Below are 20,760 nucleotides of genomic sequence, written 5' to 3'. Positions count from 1 at the left end.
CTGCTATGGAGTTTTCATACTGATAGGTTGATTCTGCTCCACTTCTGTCTTCAGGTTCATGTGGCATAGAAGTCATAAGACTGCATTAAATATGGAGTTTCTTCAGCCAAGAGTCAGCAACATAACATGTGAGCTGGACCACAGCACTGAGATGTGCACAGCACTCTCCATTTCAGTGCTCTCATTTGCATGCTGGAAGATAAACTAAGGGCACTCAGCTTTCTGCAGCAGTGAGAATAAAAATGGAAGAAATAGGATATATAATATTCCCTGGACTGTACTCTGCTCCTTAAATACCCTGAGGTAATATCATTTCTCAGAAAATGACTACCAGGTGATTTGGGCTCAGTTTTAAGCCGTACCATATCACATTTCAGCTATGATGCACAAAATTACAAGCAACTTTGGCAAACATTAAATTCTAAATGCTCAGGTGGATATGATGCTCCCCCATACCAAAAAATATTTTTTTTCTTGACTTGCACCATGCATTTATATTCTCTAATATTCAAAGCATCTTAAGTGCTTTTCTTACTAGCAATTTCCCTTACAGTTGTCAAACCAAGTGACTTCTTTATTAAATCCCCAAGGCTTGAACAACCTTGGAAACTTTTACTTGAAGAAGAAATTCAGAAAACTGAATTCCAAAGTCTCCAGTTACCCTGGTCACATGTCTAAACATACTGGTAACCCCTGGCAACTGTGGCAATCTTTATCCATGAATACCAGGTATTAATACAAAATGCAATGCTGTAGATTGAGGTGATTATTCCCAAAGATATTCAGTCAAAATCCTGGTCTAAATCAAGTGCAGATACTCAAATAAGGTCAGATATTATATAAAAACTACTTAACTGACAAAACAAAAATCATCCAGACACAAGCTGAGCTGGCCTGATGAAACCAATAGTTTTAATTAATTAGAACATTTCTCACAAAACAGACTCTCACTAGAACGTACTGGTTAATTAAATAATGTTTACTTCCAAGTAATGCAAGCACAGAATCTTGCCTCTCGTCCCCACGGATGGGGATGGCTTCCTATCTTTCAGGCCTCAATTTTTTAATTCAAGCCATCCAACTCAATGAGCTGCAGCCAAGAATATTAGGAGCATGAGCCAATGGGTTGGGTGCAGAAACTTCAGGAGTCCCTTGGTGTCCTTGAATGCCCGGAACACACATGCTGTCAGGCAGTTACCAGTGTGCCAATTCTGAGATAACTTCTCTATCTCAAAGGAAAATGGAGTTTGAAAAAAATTTATGAAATTCAGGAAAAAAAAAAAGAGGCAGAAGAAGAAAATGGTAAATAAAACTAATAACATGTAGCAAAATGAGCAAGATTAATCAACAAGTTTATGATGTAATGGGTAATACAATAATAATTAAATAATATTATTATTAAAAAATAATATTAAAGTTTCTCTTTATGAGTCTTTCCTTATATTTAGTAGAGAAGAGTGACAGCTGGTAACTGGGGCTTCCTTTAAGCCCTGCTGGAACACTATTGAGAGCACTCACATTTATGTAAAAATCCACTGAGTTTCTTTTAACTGATACAAAATGAGGGCAACTAGCTGAGGTGCAAGGTTCTGTAAATCTGCCATTGTCTATAGATACGCAAGATGTATCCCACCCAAAATGCTTGTTTTGATGCAAACAGAAGACCAGAAAGGGGTCATTACTGTCATGAAAATTATTTAAAAATTAGTATACAAGAATATGTACTAAAGAGCCTAAAGATTAGCTTAACAGTAATAATAATAATAATAATAGACAAACAAAAATAAGCATCAGAAACATATTCATATTTCCTCTTAACAATATGGAAAAATTCAAGACCTTTCAAGTCACTTAGGCCCTACAGTGACTCTGTGATGCTCTTGTGAAGCTATTCTGCTTGCAGTTTGAAAATCTGGTCTGAATTTGACCTCCCAGATTGTTAGTTCTCACTCATTGTCAGTGATCTTTTTAAACTACTTTTACTTTGTAAGTGAATATTTTGAATTTATAGATTTGTTTCATATGCATATGTAAGTAGATATCTGCTGTTGTATACACCTATAAAGAAACTGCATACAGGTAGGCACAGGTGAATGCAGAGGCTTCCTGTAACATGGTAAGGAACCTGAAGATCAAAATTAAAAGTCTTGCCATGGACACAGTCAGGAGGAAATAAGCCATCTACAGCCAACAGCAGACCAAGTCATCAGCTTTCTCATGCATGTTTCTGAAATTTTATGACAATAAAGTTCAAAACAAGTTTAAGTCCAATAAAGATTCCTCTAGAAAGTTTCATTGATATTCACATTTCTTTTCATAGTTTGGGACTGGATTTAAACCGTTAAGAAGACACCATTCTATCAAAATAAACTCACCAGTTCTACAGAAGAAAAACTTGATACATATAACTGCATCAGAATGACAGCAAATAAAATTCCAGTAGATGGAACTTAAGCAAAGACTATTGCAGACTAGAAATTGTGGACTACTTAATCAGTCAAGTTACTTAACAATTAAGACAAGCCTGTAAGCTAGTAATAAATCTGTCATGAAAACATTAAAATTATAACAGATGTTTTTGTAGAAGATTTACTATAATTTTATTACAACTCCTCGGTTTCAACAAGCTTTAATTTTGAACAGTTTTATGACCTCTGCCAGGCGTAATCACAGACAAAAGAATAGTTGATCCTTTACTATCATTAAACTCTAGAATAATTATATTTCACAGTATTTGCCTGAATTAGAGAGGCAGAATTTTATGGGAAGTAGCTGTCTGTTCTCAGAAACTTTTCTCTTGGTGTGTTATTTCTGGGATTATTTTTGTGACTCTGTGCAGCTTAACAGAAAGTATGTTGCAACCAGGAACATCCTGTAGAATCAGGAGAGGACATTCTCGTTTTTAATTGTAGTAGTTTTGCAAAATGTAATCCCAATATACCTTGTTAGTGGATAACCTGTGGTAGCTCAGTCCCCCTAAACAAGAAGATGGAAACTCAAAGAAAGGAAGAAATTCATGTCACCATTCAATTACCTTCTCATGTGAGGCTTCAATGGCTTTCTTGAAGGAGGAATATGATGTGATTTGAACTTTTCTTTTCCTTGAGAATAGACCTGGTATGCCAGATCTTCTCTGAGATGAATGAGAGGATGTACTGCTTCCCACGTCACCATCACTCAGAGGCGTTAAATCCTTGTAGAAATCTGATTTTACATCATCCTCTTCATCTATTACCTAGAGATTCAGTAAACCAAAATCAATTTGCCCTAATAACTTGAAAGGGAGCAAAGTATTAAACAATGAATTCTTGGCTTCTTCTGGAATAGACATGTCTAATGCTTGGGAACATAGCAGAAAGCTAAAAAGCTATTGTAGGGTAAGGAGATGGCTATACAGTAGGCAGTTATACAAGGCAAAAAAAAAAAAAAAAAAAAAGCAACCAACAAACAAACAAACAAAAAGTCATGTTCTTCTAGAAATCCCCAGTCCCCTTGCCCTAAAGCTTAAGAACAATTTTCCTTGAATGTTTCAAAATGCTTTACAAAGACTCTCAGACCTGCATATTATGTCCACACTAAAAGTAAGTCTCTATTTGTATTGTATGATGGTGTGTTTTTTACTTTCTGCTTGATTCCCTTCTAGAAGAATGAGCAGGTTTTATTCAGATGGGAGTCAGAGCATACCTGTAGTGTAAGTCACCATATTGCAGAATGGACTAGAAGTAAATGAATAGTAATAGAGAGTGAACCTACCAGTTAACATTGGCAAGACTCAGTTATGCTGTTGCGCCAAGCAGCGATACTAAGGCATCTTGAACGTCTGTTCAGAAGTGACTCATTTCCCATAATTAAGGCAAATCCCTTGCAAGATCTGTGACCTTTAGATTCATTTTTTACCATTTCAGGCTTACTTAATAAGGCTTTATAGGATCTCTGAAGGACTTTGGGCAATGATGTCCACTCCCCTGATCCAGTTCTGTTCTCCAAGTAAACACATGCTTTTGTATTAAAGTGCACTGCAGCTCCAAGCAGAAAGCTGGTTCAGTGACATTTCTATATCAAAAACTACTCTAAATGTTGAAAAATAGAGATGCAAGCTCAGGTGAGAATCACAAGCTCGTAATATTTTTGCAGATGGACATTAGTTATCTCATAGACAACAGAGCTTGAAAAAATTGGGCAAGCCAAGAATTGTTTTCCCTACAGAATATTTCTGTACACAGTACTTCTTCAATGCCATTGACCAAACCAGACAATGTTGGAATTTGCTTTGTTCAGCTGTGCCTTTTAAAGTAAAATCTCACAATATTCATGTTAATAATCAACAGTTCAGTCTCTTCCACTCCTTCAACTTTTGTCATGTCCTGCATCCCTTTTTTCCCAATACGACCATTTGCTTCAAAGGGGGCCTTCCAGGATGTATGCAGCCAGATACTACACCTCAACCATAATATCCCAATTATTTTATAAATATCAGTGTTTAAAAGTCTGAAATATCCTGCCTGAAAATCACATTCCAATATTTGAGGAAAAATAAAAAACAATATCCTTTTTTCTTGGCCTGTCCTGCAAGACTTCTTCCCAGACTTTTAACCTTCTGCCTTGCAGACTCTTTACCTGCCACTTCTTACTGATGGTAGGAAGGGCTGGTCAGGGGACAAGCAGGACTGAGAGGCTGAGACAGCTGATGGAGGAGCTGCTCTCAAAGTTGCAGATGCCTCAATGGGAGGATTGTGCTGGGAGAGCTGTTGGTACTGGAAGGATGCGTCAGTAACGCTAAAACGAGCTTGGGCTTTACCAAGTCACTGGCTGGATTATATTGTGGTTGGGAACAAGAACCTGCATACCAAGTCACAGCAGAGGCATGGCCACAATCATAAGGAAGCAGGAGAGAAGCTGAGATCAATTTGTGTTGATTCTGAGTAAATACTCACTGTGAAAGTGAGAGAAAGGTACAAGTAGAGACACCTAACACCGCTTGGTTTTTTTCCCATTTCTACTCTTCAGCTGAAGCTCTTTCAGGCCTCAGCAGGCTGGGAAATCTTGTCTTCATAAGACTTCTTAAGACTTCAGCATATAACTTCAACATATAACTATGTTTATGAAAATGTTTTATTTTTTTGCTAAAATTTGCTTCTAGAAAGTACCTGAAAGCTGACAGTCTCCAGATTTGCAGGCACACGATACGATTTCCTTGTCTCATTGCGTCTCACTGTTCTGCATTCTCCTCCATTGAACGAGTTGCCAAGGACTTCCCCTCGGCTCTCTCCTGACAGAATGTGAAATCTAATAACACCAACAACAACAAAAGCAATTTCCAGAAATTAAATAGTCTCAGAAAGACATGAGTATGTGTCATTTGTTGTGTACAGTTGCGTCAAAGATGTTTTATGTTTCAATGAGAGGGTGTAAGTGTTAAGGCTATGCTAGTGCTTTGAATGAAATTTCTTCATAAAAATTTCTGATTTACCCTGAATTCACCTGAAAAATTATACAACCAGGCTATAACACCAAGCTCAGCATAAGACTATCTTGGGCAACCACTGACTCGAGAAACACAGTAAAATGGCACTGACAAATAACGTGCTGCTCTCCAGTTCAGCCACAAGTGTTTGTTACCAGAGTGCCCTGAGTTCATTCAGGAACACAGCACTTGGGGCAGGCATGGCTGGTATTGCAAGAGATGTATCAGGCACAACCAAACATCTGTAGAGGAACATCCTCCAAATTTCTGAAATGCTTTGTAATAACTGAGCTGGAATTTGCCAGTAAGTGGTGTTCTGGTTGTGGTGAGGGTGGGCAATGTCCCTCACAGCAGTGCTCCCTGATGGCTCCTGCAGTAGGAGTAGAGCAGAGTAGGACTGCCAGATGCAGTAAGTCCAAGCCTGGCTGTTTAGTTACATTCTTATAACCTCTTACTACTTTTCATTTAAGAGGTCATGTTTTAATGGTTTACTCTCACATGCAAATTTGACAATTGTCTTTTTTTATGTAAGTTGCTGATAAGCAGTGTAATGCCTGTGAAAAAAACAAAGCTGGCTTACCCACTGCCGATTAAATGCACACCTGGGATGCTCTCAAACTTTCTGCTACACACCATCTTTTTCCTCCCACAATGTCTTTCATCAGAGTTGTCCCCACAGTCATTTTCTCCATTGCATTCCAATTTTTTTGCAATACAGCGACCTGGACAGAGAAAAAGCAGCAGCAAGAGGACTTATGCAGTGATTCTTCACATCTCAATGCAAAAAAGAGCAATTTCTTTCTCTAGCAACGGTGTAAGCTTGCAACAGGAATTAACATAGCAAGGCACTTCAAAACATACATTACTTAAATAAAAATATTTGTCTCTTTTCTACCAGTTTGTATTAATTTGAAGGCATGATGACCAAAGTTAAGGTTTAGCAAAAGGAAATTCTGATAAAACTATCAAATCTGATCAGGTATATTTAAAATTAAGCAAGAACTACCAAGACAATGATTTTAAAAAAAATTAATAAAAACAGTGCAAGTTTGATTTCAGACAAACTATAAGGATATGTTTGTACATGTAAAATTTGTGCCAAAAAAAATCTCATTGGAACAGTGCTACTTTCTACCAGCCATAGTGATGCTACCATTCTACAGTACAGATTGCACAACCCTGAATTCCTTTTAACTGAAGAAGAAATGTAAATAGTAAGTTCCCATTAAACATAAAATCCTCAGCTCCCTGCCCCTTTTTCCTAAGGAATACATGGACAACGTGGAATAGAATACATGCATGGAATACACAGGGACAACCTGGAATTTTTTAATTTTTTTTATATGTCTCAAACAGTAGCTATTGTCTACTGAATAATGCTGAAGTTAAGCTATGATGACTATCGTTACCATTTTCACACTGGAATTTATTCTTGCAGTCCATATCCACGATGTTGCAGAGCTTAGCTGGAAAGCACGGTCGGGATTGCACCAGTGGTTCGGTGCAGGCCTGGCCTCCAAACTGGGATGGCCGCAGGAGTTTCCGGACACGAAACTGGGGGCAGAAAAATAAAAACTTGGTGTTCAGTGAATGGGAAATTTTTTTCCTGTTCCTTATCAACTTTGTTGAAATAGAAATACTATGATGGGGCAGGCAATCCCCATCCCATTTGGCTTGGCTCTCTTTCAACAAGGCCTCTTGTCAGAGAATTGAGCAGGAGGGAATATGTATTTCTGAAATTTTCTACTGTTAAATAACCAGGAGTAATATCTCAAGCTCATTTGTTTTTCTTTCCCCAAATCAGAACCCACCTTGCAGAACACTGATTCTGAATGTGCTAGAAAATCATTTCAGTAACGTTTTCCACCCCTGTTCCGGGGGTTGCAGATGAAACTTATCTGCCTTTGACCGAACTGTTCTTTCCCTAAGAAAGAGCAGGAAAAATTTCCCCAACTGACATACATTTCCTCACAGACTTCATTACATCCCTGCCTCTAGAAAGACCTTGAAGTCAAACAATTGAATAGGACCCAAAAAATAAATAAATCTGTAATTGGGTAACTATGATCAGAGGGAACAAAGAGCAACACTTTCAAAAGGCTTTTGACTCAAGACAACCATTTCTTGTACTCTGTTTGGAATCTACAACACACGTTATATTGTTTGTGTGAGCTTTAACCTCTTCATCATTCCCATTCACTGAGAGCTTAACTACAATGGTCTTCACATTTATCTTGAGGGCACATCCTCCATTCTGAAGGCTGTTCATATTTATAAAGGTCAGAAGTAGCGATCTTAATAGTTTGGAGGAAAAATATGTTCAGCTTACAAAACCCCCCCCTTTTTTTTTTCTTTCTTTTTTTTTTTTTTTTTTTTTGAAAGCAGCAAATACTTTGCATGAATATTTAAAGCTAATAAAAATGAGCTAATAAAAATGAGCTTTTACACATGGTCATGTAGGTAGGGAACCTAGAAATTTAACTAGAGGATATGGATTACAAAAATGAGTTTAAAGAGAGCAATAAGAACCTTTCCATCTCTGGCAGTTTATTTGCTGTCTCCCATTGTTTCTCCCCATTGTGCTCTCACTCACCACCCTGGCTGTAAGTAGTTTCCTAGAACTGCTACTTCATGGCCCCCGAACTCCAAAGCATTTTTTGTTCTGCACTGGCATCAAGATAGGTATGTATACATGTAAAGATACACATACACATACCTAACAGGTTTTCTGACAGTGCTGTTCAGATCTGCATTTCAGAAGCTGCACAGGATCTTCAGAAGAGCTTTAGGCTATGTCGGCATGGACACTTAGAATGATCTATGATAAGCCTTGGACTCATCAGCTATGTAACTATCCTCAAAAGCTCCCTAGAACCTTGTGTTTGCCTGGGCTTTTTATGTCAGTCCCACCTGATGCTGTTCTTTCACCTGTTCACTCTCTGCTAGGGTAGGTACATGTAACTCCTAACCCTGCCATCAGGGAATCAGCACAAGCCCAGAGACTCAGCCACAGGAGGATTTTGTCCTACAGATATTAAGCACATCCATCTGGGTTTTGTGTAGACTATTAGGGTTGCAGAAAAGGTGCTAAGGATGTCTCATCAGCAACCTCAGACTGATCCTGACTATGATACTGCATTTCTTAACAGTGCTAGTTATGATTTGCCAATTATCTCTTTTCAGTAGATGACTTGATCCTATTATCTTTCATTTTCAGAACATATAAAATGTCATGCTGTGTGAAAGATTCCTTGACATGCTCCTGTTGAAACAGGAATGCAAACTCTACAGCTTAATTTATCTCTTATGTAGAAAACTCATCTTTAATAATGACAGTGGCACTTTCAAAGCAAGTTCTCATAAATGGATTTGCACTACTAAATTGCCCCTTTCTATTTTGATATACTTATCTTAACTTGTTCCCTCCAGCTCCTACTGTTATAATTTATAACAGTTATAACCTTGTTAACTTAAACTGTCATTTTGCAGAACCAACTTCCTTGAAATCAAATATCTTAAATCAAGAAACTAGACACAATTTCTTGCATTTAACATGCATAATACATTATCTACCTACTTGTTTTTTAATGCATGGGTCACATTCTGACCAAGAGCTGAATTCTCCAAGCTGGCAATTGATAGGACAGGTTTGTTGGTTACATGCACGAGATTCCTGCTTGGTGCACAGCTGGTCACAGAAGTTTTGGTTATAATATTCATCCATTTTTATTTGCCTAAAAAAGGTCACTGAAAGAGTTACACTGGAAAGGAAACAAACTGTAGATTTCTATAACTGTAGGTTAAGGCTCATAATGCTTTAAATCAATAAAAGCTTGAATGGTAGTGGGTAGCTCTGGAGTGATGCTTGAAAATAAAATCTATATACACCTTAAGCCAGGAATGAAATAAGGGATTTCTTGTAAATTTAGAGTATGCTCCTGAACTGCATATGGTTTTGTGCAGTTGTATCTTTAGTTAACTATGACTGCAGAATTATTTGTACAAGAAGCAGCTTTCTGTCAGCTTGCCATGCTGGAACTCATATCTTCCAGAGCACTGCTTGTTGTTGGGCAGAGCTCCCAGCGTGGGCACTGGGCACCAGCTCTGTTCACAAGAGCTGGCTGCTCAATGCTCACTGCTGCCAGGGCCACCCCAGGACCTGGCTCTTCTGACTGTGTGTATGCAGAAATAACAGGTTTGTTTGGAAGCACTGCAATATTCTATACACAACTTTAAACCTTGCAATTAGAACCAAGTCATTTGCTGGACATTACCATTTTTCTTTCTAGATATATTATGGATGCTGAAGCATCAGATATGAAACCTCCTTCCTGAAAGTATTTTTTTTTTTTTCCACATAAAAATTATACCCATAAATGCAGTGAGAAGATTTGTCCCTACCTGTGCCTTGTCTGCGTGCCATAATTGCAGGTTTTTGAACAGCTGGACCATGACCCCCATGGATAATGTTCACAGTAGCACCCTTGGCAGCTCCCAACCACCAGGCTCAGCAGGATCAGCTGTATTAGCACTGCCTTCTCCATAGCAGAGGTGTTTACAGACAGTAAAAGCTCTGGAGGAACTGTAACATTCACAGTTACTGTATCTTAGTGACTAGTCTCTTCTGATCTGCTGCTTCTATAAATCTATTTTGCAATACAAATATTTCATCAAGCAGTGTACCTGGAATGTAGTGATAATGCATGAGAGAATATTAATTAAATATTGTAATGTGGAGGGATGCAAGTCAAAGGCATCTGATCTCTTATTCAGTATTAATCATGACTGCATGTTAATTCTATTTAAGAAACTGTTTAGCAATTTTCTTGAATGCGACAAATAAAGACCTGCTATTACTCTTCATTGTTTCTATGTGTTCTGAAAAACATTTTCTATGAATACAAATGAAAGTATGAATAAGCATTTTTGCTATTGGGCATGTAAAATAATGGAGACTTAACACTATCTGGCTACAAATTCATTTTCCTCCCTTTTTGCCTAACTGCTTTGCTGCAGTGAATCCTTTCTTCAGATCTTCTGTTACTCTTAGTCCTGATGACTGACTGCTGTTTTTTTCGGGAAAAGCATTTATTCACTGAAAAATTGCAAAATATTTTTTCCTTCATGCTATCACTGAACCAGCAACAAACTGTAAAGGCTGGTACAGCAGAATGTAAGCAGAGCGTATAAAACATTCTGTTTTGCCACGAAAGAACAATAAAAAATAGAAAATGTATAAACAGATTATCTCATTTTGAAAATGATTAAATGAAATGTGAAATCACTATTTTATTTTTTAATTACATAGCCCATGCTATTCTGACTTCTATAGCTTGCTGTGAAAAATAATTTTTTGTGGAGTGAAAATATTGCTTGTTCTTTTTAGCAAGAAAGCCAGTTGGTCTTCTCAGTACTGTAGCAGTGAGGGCTCAGTGTGCTTTTTATGCAGCCATTCAGTCAACAAGCTCCTTGAACAGTTAAGTGTAATCAACAGAGTATAATCAAACTGAAGGCAGAGAAGACAGCAATCTTGCCAGTGAACCAAAAGGAGAGCAAATAGTTGATCTTTTTTTCCTTACCTGGGCTCGTGGCTCCTTGTACCAATATTGCTAACTTAGAAGAGCGATGAAGAAGTCCTACAAGGCTCTCTCAATTACTTTGTTCATTCCTCCAGAGTGCTCTCCACAGAAAATACTCTCATTTGGTAGTGAAGTTCCAACCAATCAGTACATCTGAACTGCACCAGCAACTAGACAAATGTAAGTACCTGATAGAGATAAATTTAAGCTTTCGAAGAAAAGATACAAGCAAACAAACAAACAAACAAAAAAAACAACCAAAAAAACCCGAAGCACTTCCCCGCACATCAACCTATATACACTGAAGCCAATAAAAATCTTCCTTATCAACTTACTGTAAGACTCCTGGCTGCCGATTGTCATGACCTCAGCATGGCTTGCTGCAGGCTTTCAAATGAAAGGTTGGAGGTTATATTTGATCTGGTTACTAGTTAATGAGGACAGATTCTGTCTGGTGACAGGAAGGGTCAGCCTTGCACAGCCTCTCTACAGGCAGACCCTCAGCAGCAGGCATTTTCCAGAGAACTGTGCAGGAACATTTCTCCTCACAAACATACACGCCCAATGCAAGAAGATGCACAAACATTTACATTAGGCCACAGTGGCTGGATACACTGCAGGGCTTCTCGCAGTGCCAGGCAGGGGTGCACCACTTCTCTGTTCTGAGGGCAGCTGATGATCTCACTCCTAAACTCTGTTCAAGGAAGGAAACCCAGAACTCTGAAGAGCAGAAGGGAGGGAGCAAAAATCATGATGTTCTCAAGCAAATAAGGAAGATCAAACTCAAACAGATCTTCAATTTAAATGTCATTTCCTGGGGCTCTCCAGTTGCCTGAGATGCAAAGATAGGAAAAACTGTCCATTCTATCCCATTAAATTTGCATATGGTTACCTTGTACCTCCAGGTCTTTGGGTGGTAAACCGCAACACATCTTTCTTTCCCTCCTTTCCCATCAGCTCTCACACATACTGCAGCTACAGCTACAGCTTCTGCTCTCACCTTCGCTGTTGGCAAAGTCTGCAATTTTAAGAGAATAAACTGATACTATTCACTGGACATTTGTTTCCTCAAAATCTTCCTAAACATTGAGAAAAAAACACTTTCATTCCTACATTAAAGATTAAAGTTTAATATCTGGCTGGACTCAGACAAAAATACACTTCATTCAATAATTCACATAGGTATTTTTCCTCTTTAAACTTTTATTAAGCCTACATATCTCTCATGAGAAGGCATGTTGAAGTGCAAGAAAAACGTAGGCACCTTTAAGCACGAAAGGCCATCTGAACAGCCTCAATACTGAACTGTTTTGACATACCCTGTGGCAGTAAGAATAGTGAACCATAAAATATTTATTCTGTCCATCGTTGGATGCTCTGACAAGAAGGGCAGCATTCCCCATGGCACTGTATGGCACAGTGTATGCAGCTAGGTGCCCATCACTAGTCTCTTGGTCAGTGGGAATCCATGGCACCACATCCTTGTTTCCCTCCTTCCCCATTGGTCTGGAGAGGCTGGGGTTGCAGGCAGAGTGTGCTGTGAAGCAGCAGAGACAAACAAATCATACTGGCAGATTTAGGTTTGGTGGAACAAGGTTTGAAAGTGTAAAGTTACAGCTGCCACCTCCTGACGCTTTGCTAAATAAACAGTCATGCATTCCCTCACCTACTTCTGAGGTAGCTCCTTGTTTTTAATTCATAATTAACCATTTTAATGCAAAGGTAGTAGTGAAGGAATAACAGCCCACTATACCTATTTATTTAACCACAGAAGTTCTGCTGCAAGTATTTAAATGCACCAAACTTAACTCTTGGATCTCCACAAAACGAACAGCTTCTTGCCAGCCTATGCAGCATCGCCAAGTTCTGATACAGAAATGAGGTCACAGCTTTCCTTCCTTCATGGAGCCACTGGAGGGGAGATGTGCCTACATTGAGTTTACTGCAGCCAGGCTGTGACACAGCAGCACCCAGCCATGCAACCGCAGCATTTCCTGAGGAGGCAACATGTAGCCTTGGGAACAAGGCTGGAAGAATACAGTGGCACCTGACCCACTAAGCAGCATTCAACCCAGCAGTGAAACAAGCTCTAGCAGTTCTGGGTGCTGTACTAGGCTTCACTGTATTGGCAGAGAAGGACTAGAAACATGCACACATAAAACAAAGAGAAGAAACAGAAAATTTCCTTTGCTGTCTGATTCCAGTTTGCCTTCAGCCCATCTGCTGGTAGGTCTCAGCTTCCTGCAAACGGAAGGAGAATATACTTCCTGATAGAAGAAGAGGACAGAAGCAACAACAAAAGGAACAAAATGAAGCAAGAAGTACCCCTGAGGAACAACTGACTTATGATCAGAAAGGTCATAATGGGATCATAGGATCATCACTCAAAGCATCCAGTAGTTGCCTTCTTTGGTCTCCAGGTGTTTTCCAGGTTCGCAGCCCTGGCAGCTGCACGGCTGTTGGACAGAAGGCACTGCTTGCTGGCTCTGCTCCAGGGGGAGCAGAAGGGGAGGGAAGAAGCTGATCATTGTCATCTGGTTCACTACCTGATCCCAGAAAAGGACTGCTGCCTTATGCCTAAGTGGAGAAACTTGACTGAGTGATGAACCTTTATAAAGTATTTACAATTGAAAGGAAATGGAGAAATGCAAAAGCTTTCTTGGGAGTAACATGTCAATGGCAGAAAAATGAACAGGCTGAAAATAACTTTGTGTGCTTTCAGCAGACTCTTCCCCACAGAAGTCAAATATTTGCAGACTGGTTTATACTTTGGTTCATATAGTTGTCCCTTTATCCTTGTTTCTACCTTTATCCTTGTTCTCTTTTAACTTTCTAGTGCTTCTTTCACATGGCACAAACTCTCTTACAACAGAAACGTCTGTAAATGCTAAACTGGTCTCAGCAAAACAGAACAGCCTCCCATGCTGTCCTCCTCCTTTACCCCCAATCAGGAAACCTGAGATACCACTGGGTACCTGCCTGATTAAAGGCTTTTATGTGTAACTGAAAAGCTCTGTGAAAAATGTGTCATTTAGCAAAACCAGTAAAATGTCTTTCAAACGTTTGTACTGCAGAGTTAATGAAAGTGCCACATGTCTTCAGAAATTCCATAGACCTGCTATCACGAGCCACAAGGGTGGAACTAAACTAACCTTTTCTTACTCTTCCAGATTATTAATGTAAAACAGACTTTAATCTTAGTGATGTAACCCTATCTAACACCAGCCAACTGGCAGTTGGCACAGCTGGTTGAGAAGCCTGTAAATCCATTCCAGGCATTAATGAAATTTTTTTATTTGGTATTTCACAGACATTCTGTTTTGCATTAGATGAAGGAGGAGTTCAGACCTGGAGAAGATTTCCTTGGTAATGCTGTTAAAGGTAACAAAAACATGCTTAATTTATCTTATTTTCACTTCTCGTCAGCTTAGTTCTATGCCAAAATCAAACTTCTACATAAAATTATGACTATTTTTCCTTTCCCATGTACTTCAAAATGAGAAGAAATGCCACGATTCTTTGTTTTGCACAAGCTAAGCTGGTTCACTCTGCTGTTCATCACTCACTCTTCCTTTTTCTCTTCTCTTAATAGAGATGAGAAACTTTCTGCATCTGTCACCAGTACATCCTTATGTCTTCACTGAACTGCTGTCCAGACAAACATGACTCTCTTTTCCACAGACCCCAGCTCAAGGCAGGTGTTTGTCCCCAGCCCTAAGCACATGATGCTGGAGGAGATACCCAATAGGGCCTCCCTGCATGGGTAGAAGCTCTGGACAGATCTTAATACTGGGAACCAAAGCTACAAAACTTGAATTTCCCTATCTAGATGTCTTGCTACTGGGTTTCCTTCCTTGTTGAAAGTTTGCCATGTGGTCATCCATCATCTCTGAAGCACAAAATAGGGAGGAGGAATTATGGGAGCTACCACTGATGTTGTCAGTGAATTTGGCAAGAAAAGATTAAAATAAGGTCAAGAAAGTTTATGGGGCTGTTGGCAGGGTGTGTGCCATGCAAGAAGGTGCACATGAGGCAGAAGCAAGGTTTGAACTATCCTGTTTTACAAGAGGTGGGGCAGACGGGCAGCCAGCAGCAGCAGTGTCCAGAGGGCTGCAGAACACTCCTGACCTACTCAGTATCCCTCTTGCAGCAGTCTTGCCACAGAAGCTACACAGGAATATCCTCTAACATGCGCCTCCTTTCAGCCTTGCAAAAAAAAAGCCCAGGTGATCATCTGCGTGTTCCTGCAGTACAACCCTGCCTTCCATCATCTTCACAGTAATTTTTAATTCTTTAGAAGAAAAACACAAGTCAACAGAAAGTGTGAAATAGGACATATTACCCTGCAGATGTGATGCACTGCAATGTGAGTGCCAGGGTCTTCAAAAGCTGGTAAATATCTGATTCCAATGCTGATAGCATGAGGTGAACCTGCGTTCCCCTTGAAAGCACCCTGAACACACATGATGCATTTGAGATGCAGGCAGATAATTTGTATGCCAAGTTTTGATTTAATTTAAGTCAAAATCCTATATAGCTCTGATACAGTAATAAAATTTTTCTAGCTTGAGCACTGCAAGATATGTCCGCATGGATCTGCAATATGAAGAAGTCTAAATGCAATGTGATTATATGGGCAGAAATGTTCGTGGGCTTTTGTAACAATTGATAGCATAGAAATATGTTTCCGTGCTTACTGTACTGTAAATTGAGTTTCATTTTAAATGAGGCAAAAGAAGGAACTTAACTGTTGGCCTATTATTCCATCAATTTGGTTGGGAAATTCAGAGTGCTTCAGAAGAGCAAGCTACCCTGATTGGAAAGGTAGGAGAGCAGAGAGGAAATATGGCTGAGATTGTGCTAGATTGTGTTATGTATAAATTAGTTACAGTGTGGTTAATTGAAAGTGATTCCTTTTAATCTTCCTTTAACAAATCCTCATCACTTTCACCAAGCATTCCCAGGCAGAACTTTTACCTACCACCATGTTAACTGCAACCTGTCTCTTTCAGCAGAGCTGCAGAGCTGGTTCAGGTCTGGCAGAAGCCATAGGTGCGTTGTTACACTCGTTTAAAGACCAGGCAATGCCTACAGAAAGGCAGTGTGACTGAACACACAGCTGAGCATCTGAAGCAATGAGGTAGCCTGCTCTTCTATCCCTGTCTGAACAACAATAAAATTACCATCTGAACAGTCACATCAGCTCCACAATGCAAGTACATCTGCTCTAGCTTGTGCCCTGGAAGCCAAGAGCTAATTTGCTTAATCATTGTACACTCCAGAATAGAACTAAAGCATTACTGCAAAGCCTTCTCGCTGTGAAAATTTCACCTACAGATAAAGGAAGGAATCACAGCAGAAAACAGGATCCTTCCAGCAGGGCTCAGAAATGCAGCACAAGCTGGCTTAAATAATAACACTCTGCTCCCAGAAGGAGAGTCTTCCTGGTGCTCAGACACTGCAGCAAATCCCACCAACCAGTGCGCTCTGGGGCAGAGAAGATGTTGCAATACATCAGGCTTTAGGCTGAAAGGAGCCACATCAGTCTTGTACACTAAGGGAAACTATCAGACCTCAGACAGTGTCATTGCACTGGGCTTCAGAGTGTGAGAGGGCTGTAATTTAAAGTAGATACATCTTTCATAAATATGTATTTCACACTTGTATTTAAAAGATATCAAATCTTGACTTACAAATTGGATGAACCTCTTATTTTTATGCCTTCATTTGTATGTGCAGATGTCAATCTCAGTGTATTCTGGGGGAACCCAAAGGCTATAGAGGGCTCGTACTGGAGGAGCTTACACAGGCTCGTACTGGAGGAGCTTACACAGTGGGGTTTACTCATGTGAATCCAATAGCAAGGCTTTGCCTATAAAGCCAGAAGCAGACTAATTTCTGCAACATGACTAGCAGCAGAGGAGGGCAGAAGAAACCGTTCTGGCTTAGTTTGTGTTGCTTGGGAGCAGCATTGTTATGCCAGGCTCCTGTTCTACATGTCTGCCTTAATCTGCAAGTGTGACACATGTAGGTATTTTGCAGGTATCAGGCTTGTGGCTGAGAGTTCTACTCTTTCAGCTGTTTCTCAGTTTGGTGAAGTTCAGCACAAAAGAAAGGCATCAGAGCCCCTTTGGGCAAGTCTCCAAGCCCACCACTAGAAAGTCTTCTCCACATTTGGCTGCAGGAGCCCAAGCAGCCCATGGCCTGAAAGCAGAAATATTCCCCTTGCCTCTCAGCTGGCATCTCAGGCTGTATGGCACTCATCTACCTGGCTGTGCCGGTGCACTGTTCGATATGAATGAGGAAAAAAACAAGAGCCTCTGATCTCATCTGTTTTGGAAATCTTTACAGGTCACACTAACACTAATAACTGAAATGAACAAAGCCTTGGAAGGAAAAAGGATTTTTCTCATTGGCATGTACATTTTTCAAATCATAACAGCACTGTGCTACATAAATACTCCATCCTGTGAGGAGAGATATGCATGAATGACATTATAGCACTGGATTTTTATTTAAAACAATTAAGATACAGAGTTACACATTCACTAGCAAAATTGCTGTAGTTCTCTTGCAGGCAAACCTCACCACCAGGGAGCACTAACAGACAAAGTACTTCACGGCTTTTCTGTGCTGAACTCAAACTACAGGCATAAAATATAGACTGCATTTAACACAGACATAATAAACATTTTAAATCACAGTTTTTTAAACTGTCCACTAAGAAACCAGATCGGTCAGAAGTAATGGAGGGAGAGCTTTTAATTTATTTGATCACTGTTTAATTTGATCTGTAAGTTGACACTCATCAAGAGCTGTGCTGAATCACCTCTGCAACTAGTGTCTGTTTTTCTCCAGACTCTGTGTGATCAGTGTCTTTATCACGATAATAAAAGACAAATGCCAGGTACTGAAAGAGCCTAACTCCATTGGATATGAAACTGTGAGGTCACATCTAAAGGACATGACAGAGCCAAGAAAACAAAAAGCTTGTATTTCTGGGGCAAATCAGGACCACAGGCTTCTGACAGTGTCTGGTAGTGATTTGGGTAAAATTGAGGGCTGTGGCTCAAACCCTAGCCAAAACAGACTAGAGGTGGCTGCCAGCGGTTTCCCTACACAGCTTCAGTTCTTGTTCTTCTTTCTGTCTGGTTGGAGGCAAAACAGCACCATGATCATCGCAGCCATGCACAGTGGGGCAGCCTTAAGGATAGTGTCAGACTTCGCTGTGGAATTCTCTGGTACTTCTGAGTTTGGTTGTGTCCCATCGCCAGACCCCACCAGGGAGCAAAGCATCAAGGCTTTGCAACGAATGCAAGGATCAGGTCAGTATGGCTTTGAATCCTGAATGTATTCATACATTAGTATAAACAACATTTATAGTAAACTGATCACTAACATAAGATTTCACATCACATCTTCTGCCTCTAACTAAGTTGGATTAGCCTTGATTATCCATTGGATTGGGAGCCTCTGAAGCTACTACTCTGCACATTGTTTATTTTCCCCGACAAAACTGAATCAGTGGATGGTGACCAGCTTTGTGAAAACCCTTTTGGTTACTGTATAGGAAAGAACTGCATTTATCTACTTGCTGTGGTGGCTCAGTTGCAGTCGGATTAAGCCATCTCCCCCACCAATGGCATGTTATTCAACGTCTCGTTTTTCACAAGGCATTCAGCAGAATTTGTGCTCTGAGTATCGAGGAGGGGTGCAACTGAATGCAGTGCAATGGCACTGCGGGTGGCATTCCTGACGAGGAGCCAAGGGATGGCTTCTGCCCATGGTGCTGCAGCGGAACCCGCTACCCAGCTGGGGACTCCAGCTCACCTCCCCATCTGGCTCTGGCACTGAGCAGTGGGATGGGAGTAGAAGTGGGGCAGTCGGGATGGGCTAAAGATACGTGAGATAGGCTTGGTGTGTGATGTGTGGGAATATATTTCTTTGTCAGGCCAGCACACATCCCGGGTTCTTCACCTCATCAGTGCAAAAGAAATATTAAATTAGTCCTGTGGCTCCCCTTTCCTGCAGCCATTCCCAACTGAAGGACTTGGCCCTGGTGGAACTCAGAGGGGTCCCAGCAGGATGGTGAGTTTTGCCTGCCCTGTGTTTCAGCACCTGCATTTCTGCAAGGGCATAGGGAACATGAGGCAACCTGGACCTGGTGCTAAGGAGAACCATCATGACTGCTGATGCAAGTGGGAAATGCAGAACTTTGCTGTGTGCACAGTGACCGACAGGCTCATGAAGTGATCTGAAGCTATCCTGCTATCTGCCTAAAACGGCTCTTAGAACAAGTTTGCTGTAGTCAATCCTTTAGAAACTTAATGACTTTAATGATCACCCCAGTAGGACAAAGCACACTTCACAGAAATAAGCCCAGAGGACAGAAGGTGAATGCAGGTAGGTTTTAGTTCCTTAGGCCAACCCTGCTGAAGACAGAAGATGATTTATGGTATATCTGAGCTGCAGACAAACAGGAGGCGAGGTATTTCTGTAATTACTCATGTTCCCTCCTCTGCAAGCAGTGGCTATTTTCATACCACATCCCAATAAAGGAAATGTGAGAGGCATCTGCACTTTGTTTATAGCTCCATTAGCCTTTCTTGAACTGTAAATTACTTGGCAGCAGCTGAGAAAGAAGGGAAAGACAAGGCTGGATGCCAGAGGAAAAATTTGAAGCTTGCAACACAGTCTTTCAGATTTCAAGTTTAAGTCCCTCTGAATAGTTAGTCCATAATTATAAAACTTGTTAGTGGAATTTTACACATTTAGTATATACTTAATTGTAGATTACTGTAAAGTATATTTTTTACATCCCAGTGGTTAGATTTTAGCTATGACCATTATCCATGGCACTCATCACCCAACACACCAGCCTGTCTCCTTTCTTTCCATCGGTCAAGAAATAGACAACTGAAAAATAGAGTTAGGGTTTGACTGGCACACTTGAAATTTCCAGATTAAGGGGAGCTCTGAGAACAATGAAACATACTTTTCTCCCTTTACTAACCCTCTGTTTTGACCATAGCGACCACATTAGGAGGACATAAATGTGTAGACTGTGGGGGCCTATGGCGGAGCATTATGCTGTAATGACATCTGGAGCATTTTCAGCAGCGCAGTTGTGAGTAATTGCATTAATTGCCTTTAATTACACTCTATGACCCAAAACAGGCTGCTTCCAAGAAACATGACATGCTACCCATCACGATGGATTTAGCAAATAGCTTGAATAAGGATACGGTTAGATCTTTGTAATCAAAGTCGCAGCTGGAATGACGGATGTGTGCCCTTGTCTGTCTGCATGCTCCACAAGTCACCCTCAGCAGAAACAGGTCCCTCTTTACACAGAAAGCTCTGTACAAACTGTTCCCTCTTCACATACACAAACTATTCCCAGAAAAAAGACTGATCTGGTAATGGTGCTTTGCTTCCCCTCCCTACATGAATACATGTCACTTCAATCTTCAGCGCTAAGGGCCTGCTCACCCTGAGAGATGCGCCACAGCATCCTTGCCACAGCTTGGGTGAGTGTGGTACTGTGAACAGCTTCCCACACACTCTGAAAGGATTTTTCTTTCTCAAATACAGCTTCATAGCTATCATGCTGCAAACATGTGTGAACACTCACCTGTGTGCCCTTCTGAGGTGATGCAGTCTTGATACTAGACAGAAATTGTTCAGGTGAAAGTCACATTTATGTCCTCCTAATGC

At 40.4% G+C, this 20,760-nt stretch overlaps 1 protein-coding gene across 3 annotated transcripts in view; it reads right to left on the bottom strand.

The window, feature by feature from the left end:
* Positions 1-11,486, bottom strand: part of C6 (complement C6) — a 28,536-nt gene extending 17,050 nt beyond the window's left edge. Inside the window, exons 1-8 of one of the 3 annotated variants that reach the window (XM_052670335.1) lie at positions 11,379-11,486; positions 11,044-11,213; positions 9,866-10,046; positions 9,042-9,198; positions 6,874-7,018; positions 6,045-6,186; positions 5,148-5,286; positions 3,035-3,235 (exon numbers count right to left, since the gene is read on the bottom strand). In XM_052670335.1, the coding sequence (XP_052526295.1) occupies positions 3,035-3,235; positions 5,148-5,286; positions 6,045-6,186; positions 6,874-7,018; positions 9,042-9,198; positions 9,866-10,008 (927 nt within the window). In that variant the 5' untranslated portion in view covers positions 10,009-10,046; positions 11,044-11,213; positions 11,379-11,486. Of the gene's footprint in view, positions 1-3,034; positions 3,236-5,147; positions 5,287-6,044; positions 6,187-6,873; positions 7,019-9,041; positions 9,199-9,865; positions 10,047-11,043; positions 11,232-11,378 lie in introns of those variants that run through there. The other 2 variants (XM_052670334.1, XM_052670337.1) reach the window with 2 other exon arrangements.
* Positions 11,487-20,760: the final 9,274 nt, after the last annotated feature.

The sequence above is a fragment of the Tympanuchus pallidicinctus genome, unplaced genomic scaffold (genome assembly GCF_026119805.1).
Source record: "Tympanuchus pallidicinctus isolate F22 unplaced genomic scaffold, pur_lepc_1.0 scaffold9, whole genome shotgun sequence".
Classification (NCBI taxonomy): domain Eukaryota; kingdom Metazoa; phylum Chordata; class Aves; order Galliformes; family Phasianidae; genus Tympanuchus; species Tympanuchus pallidicinctus.
This window is presented reverse-complemented; position numbering and strand designations above follow the sequence as displayed.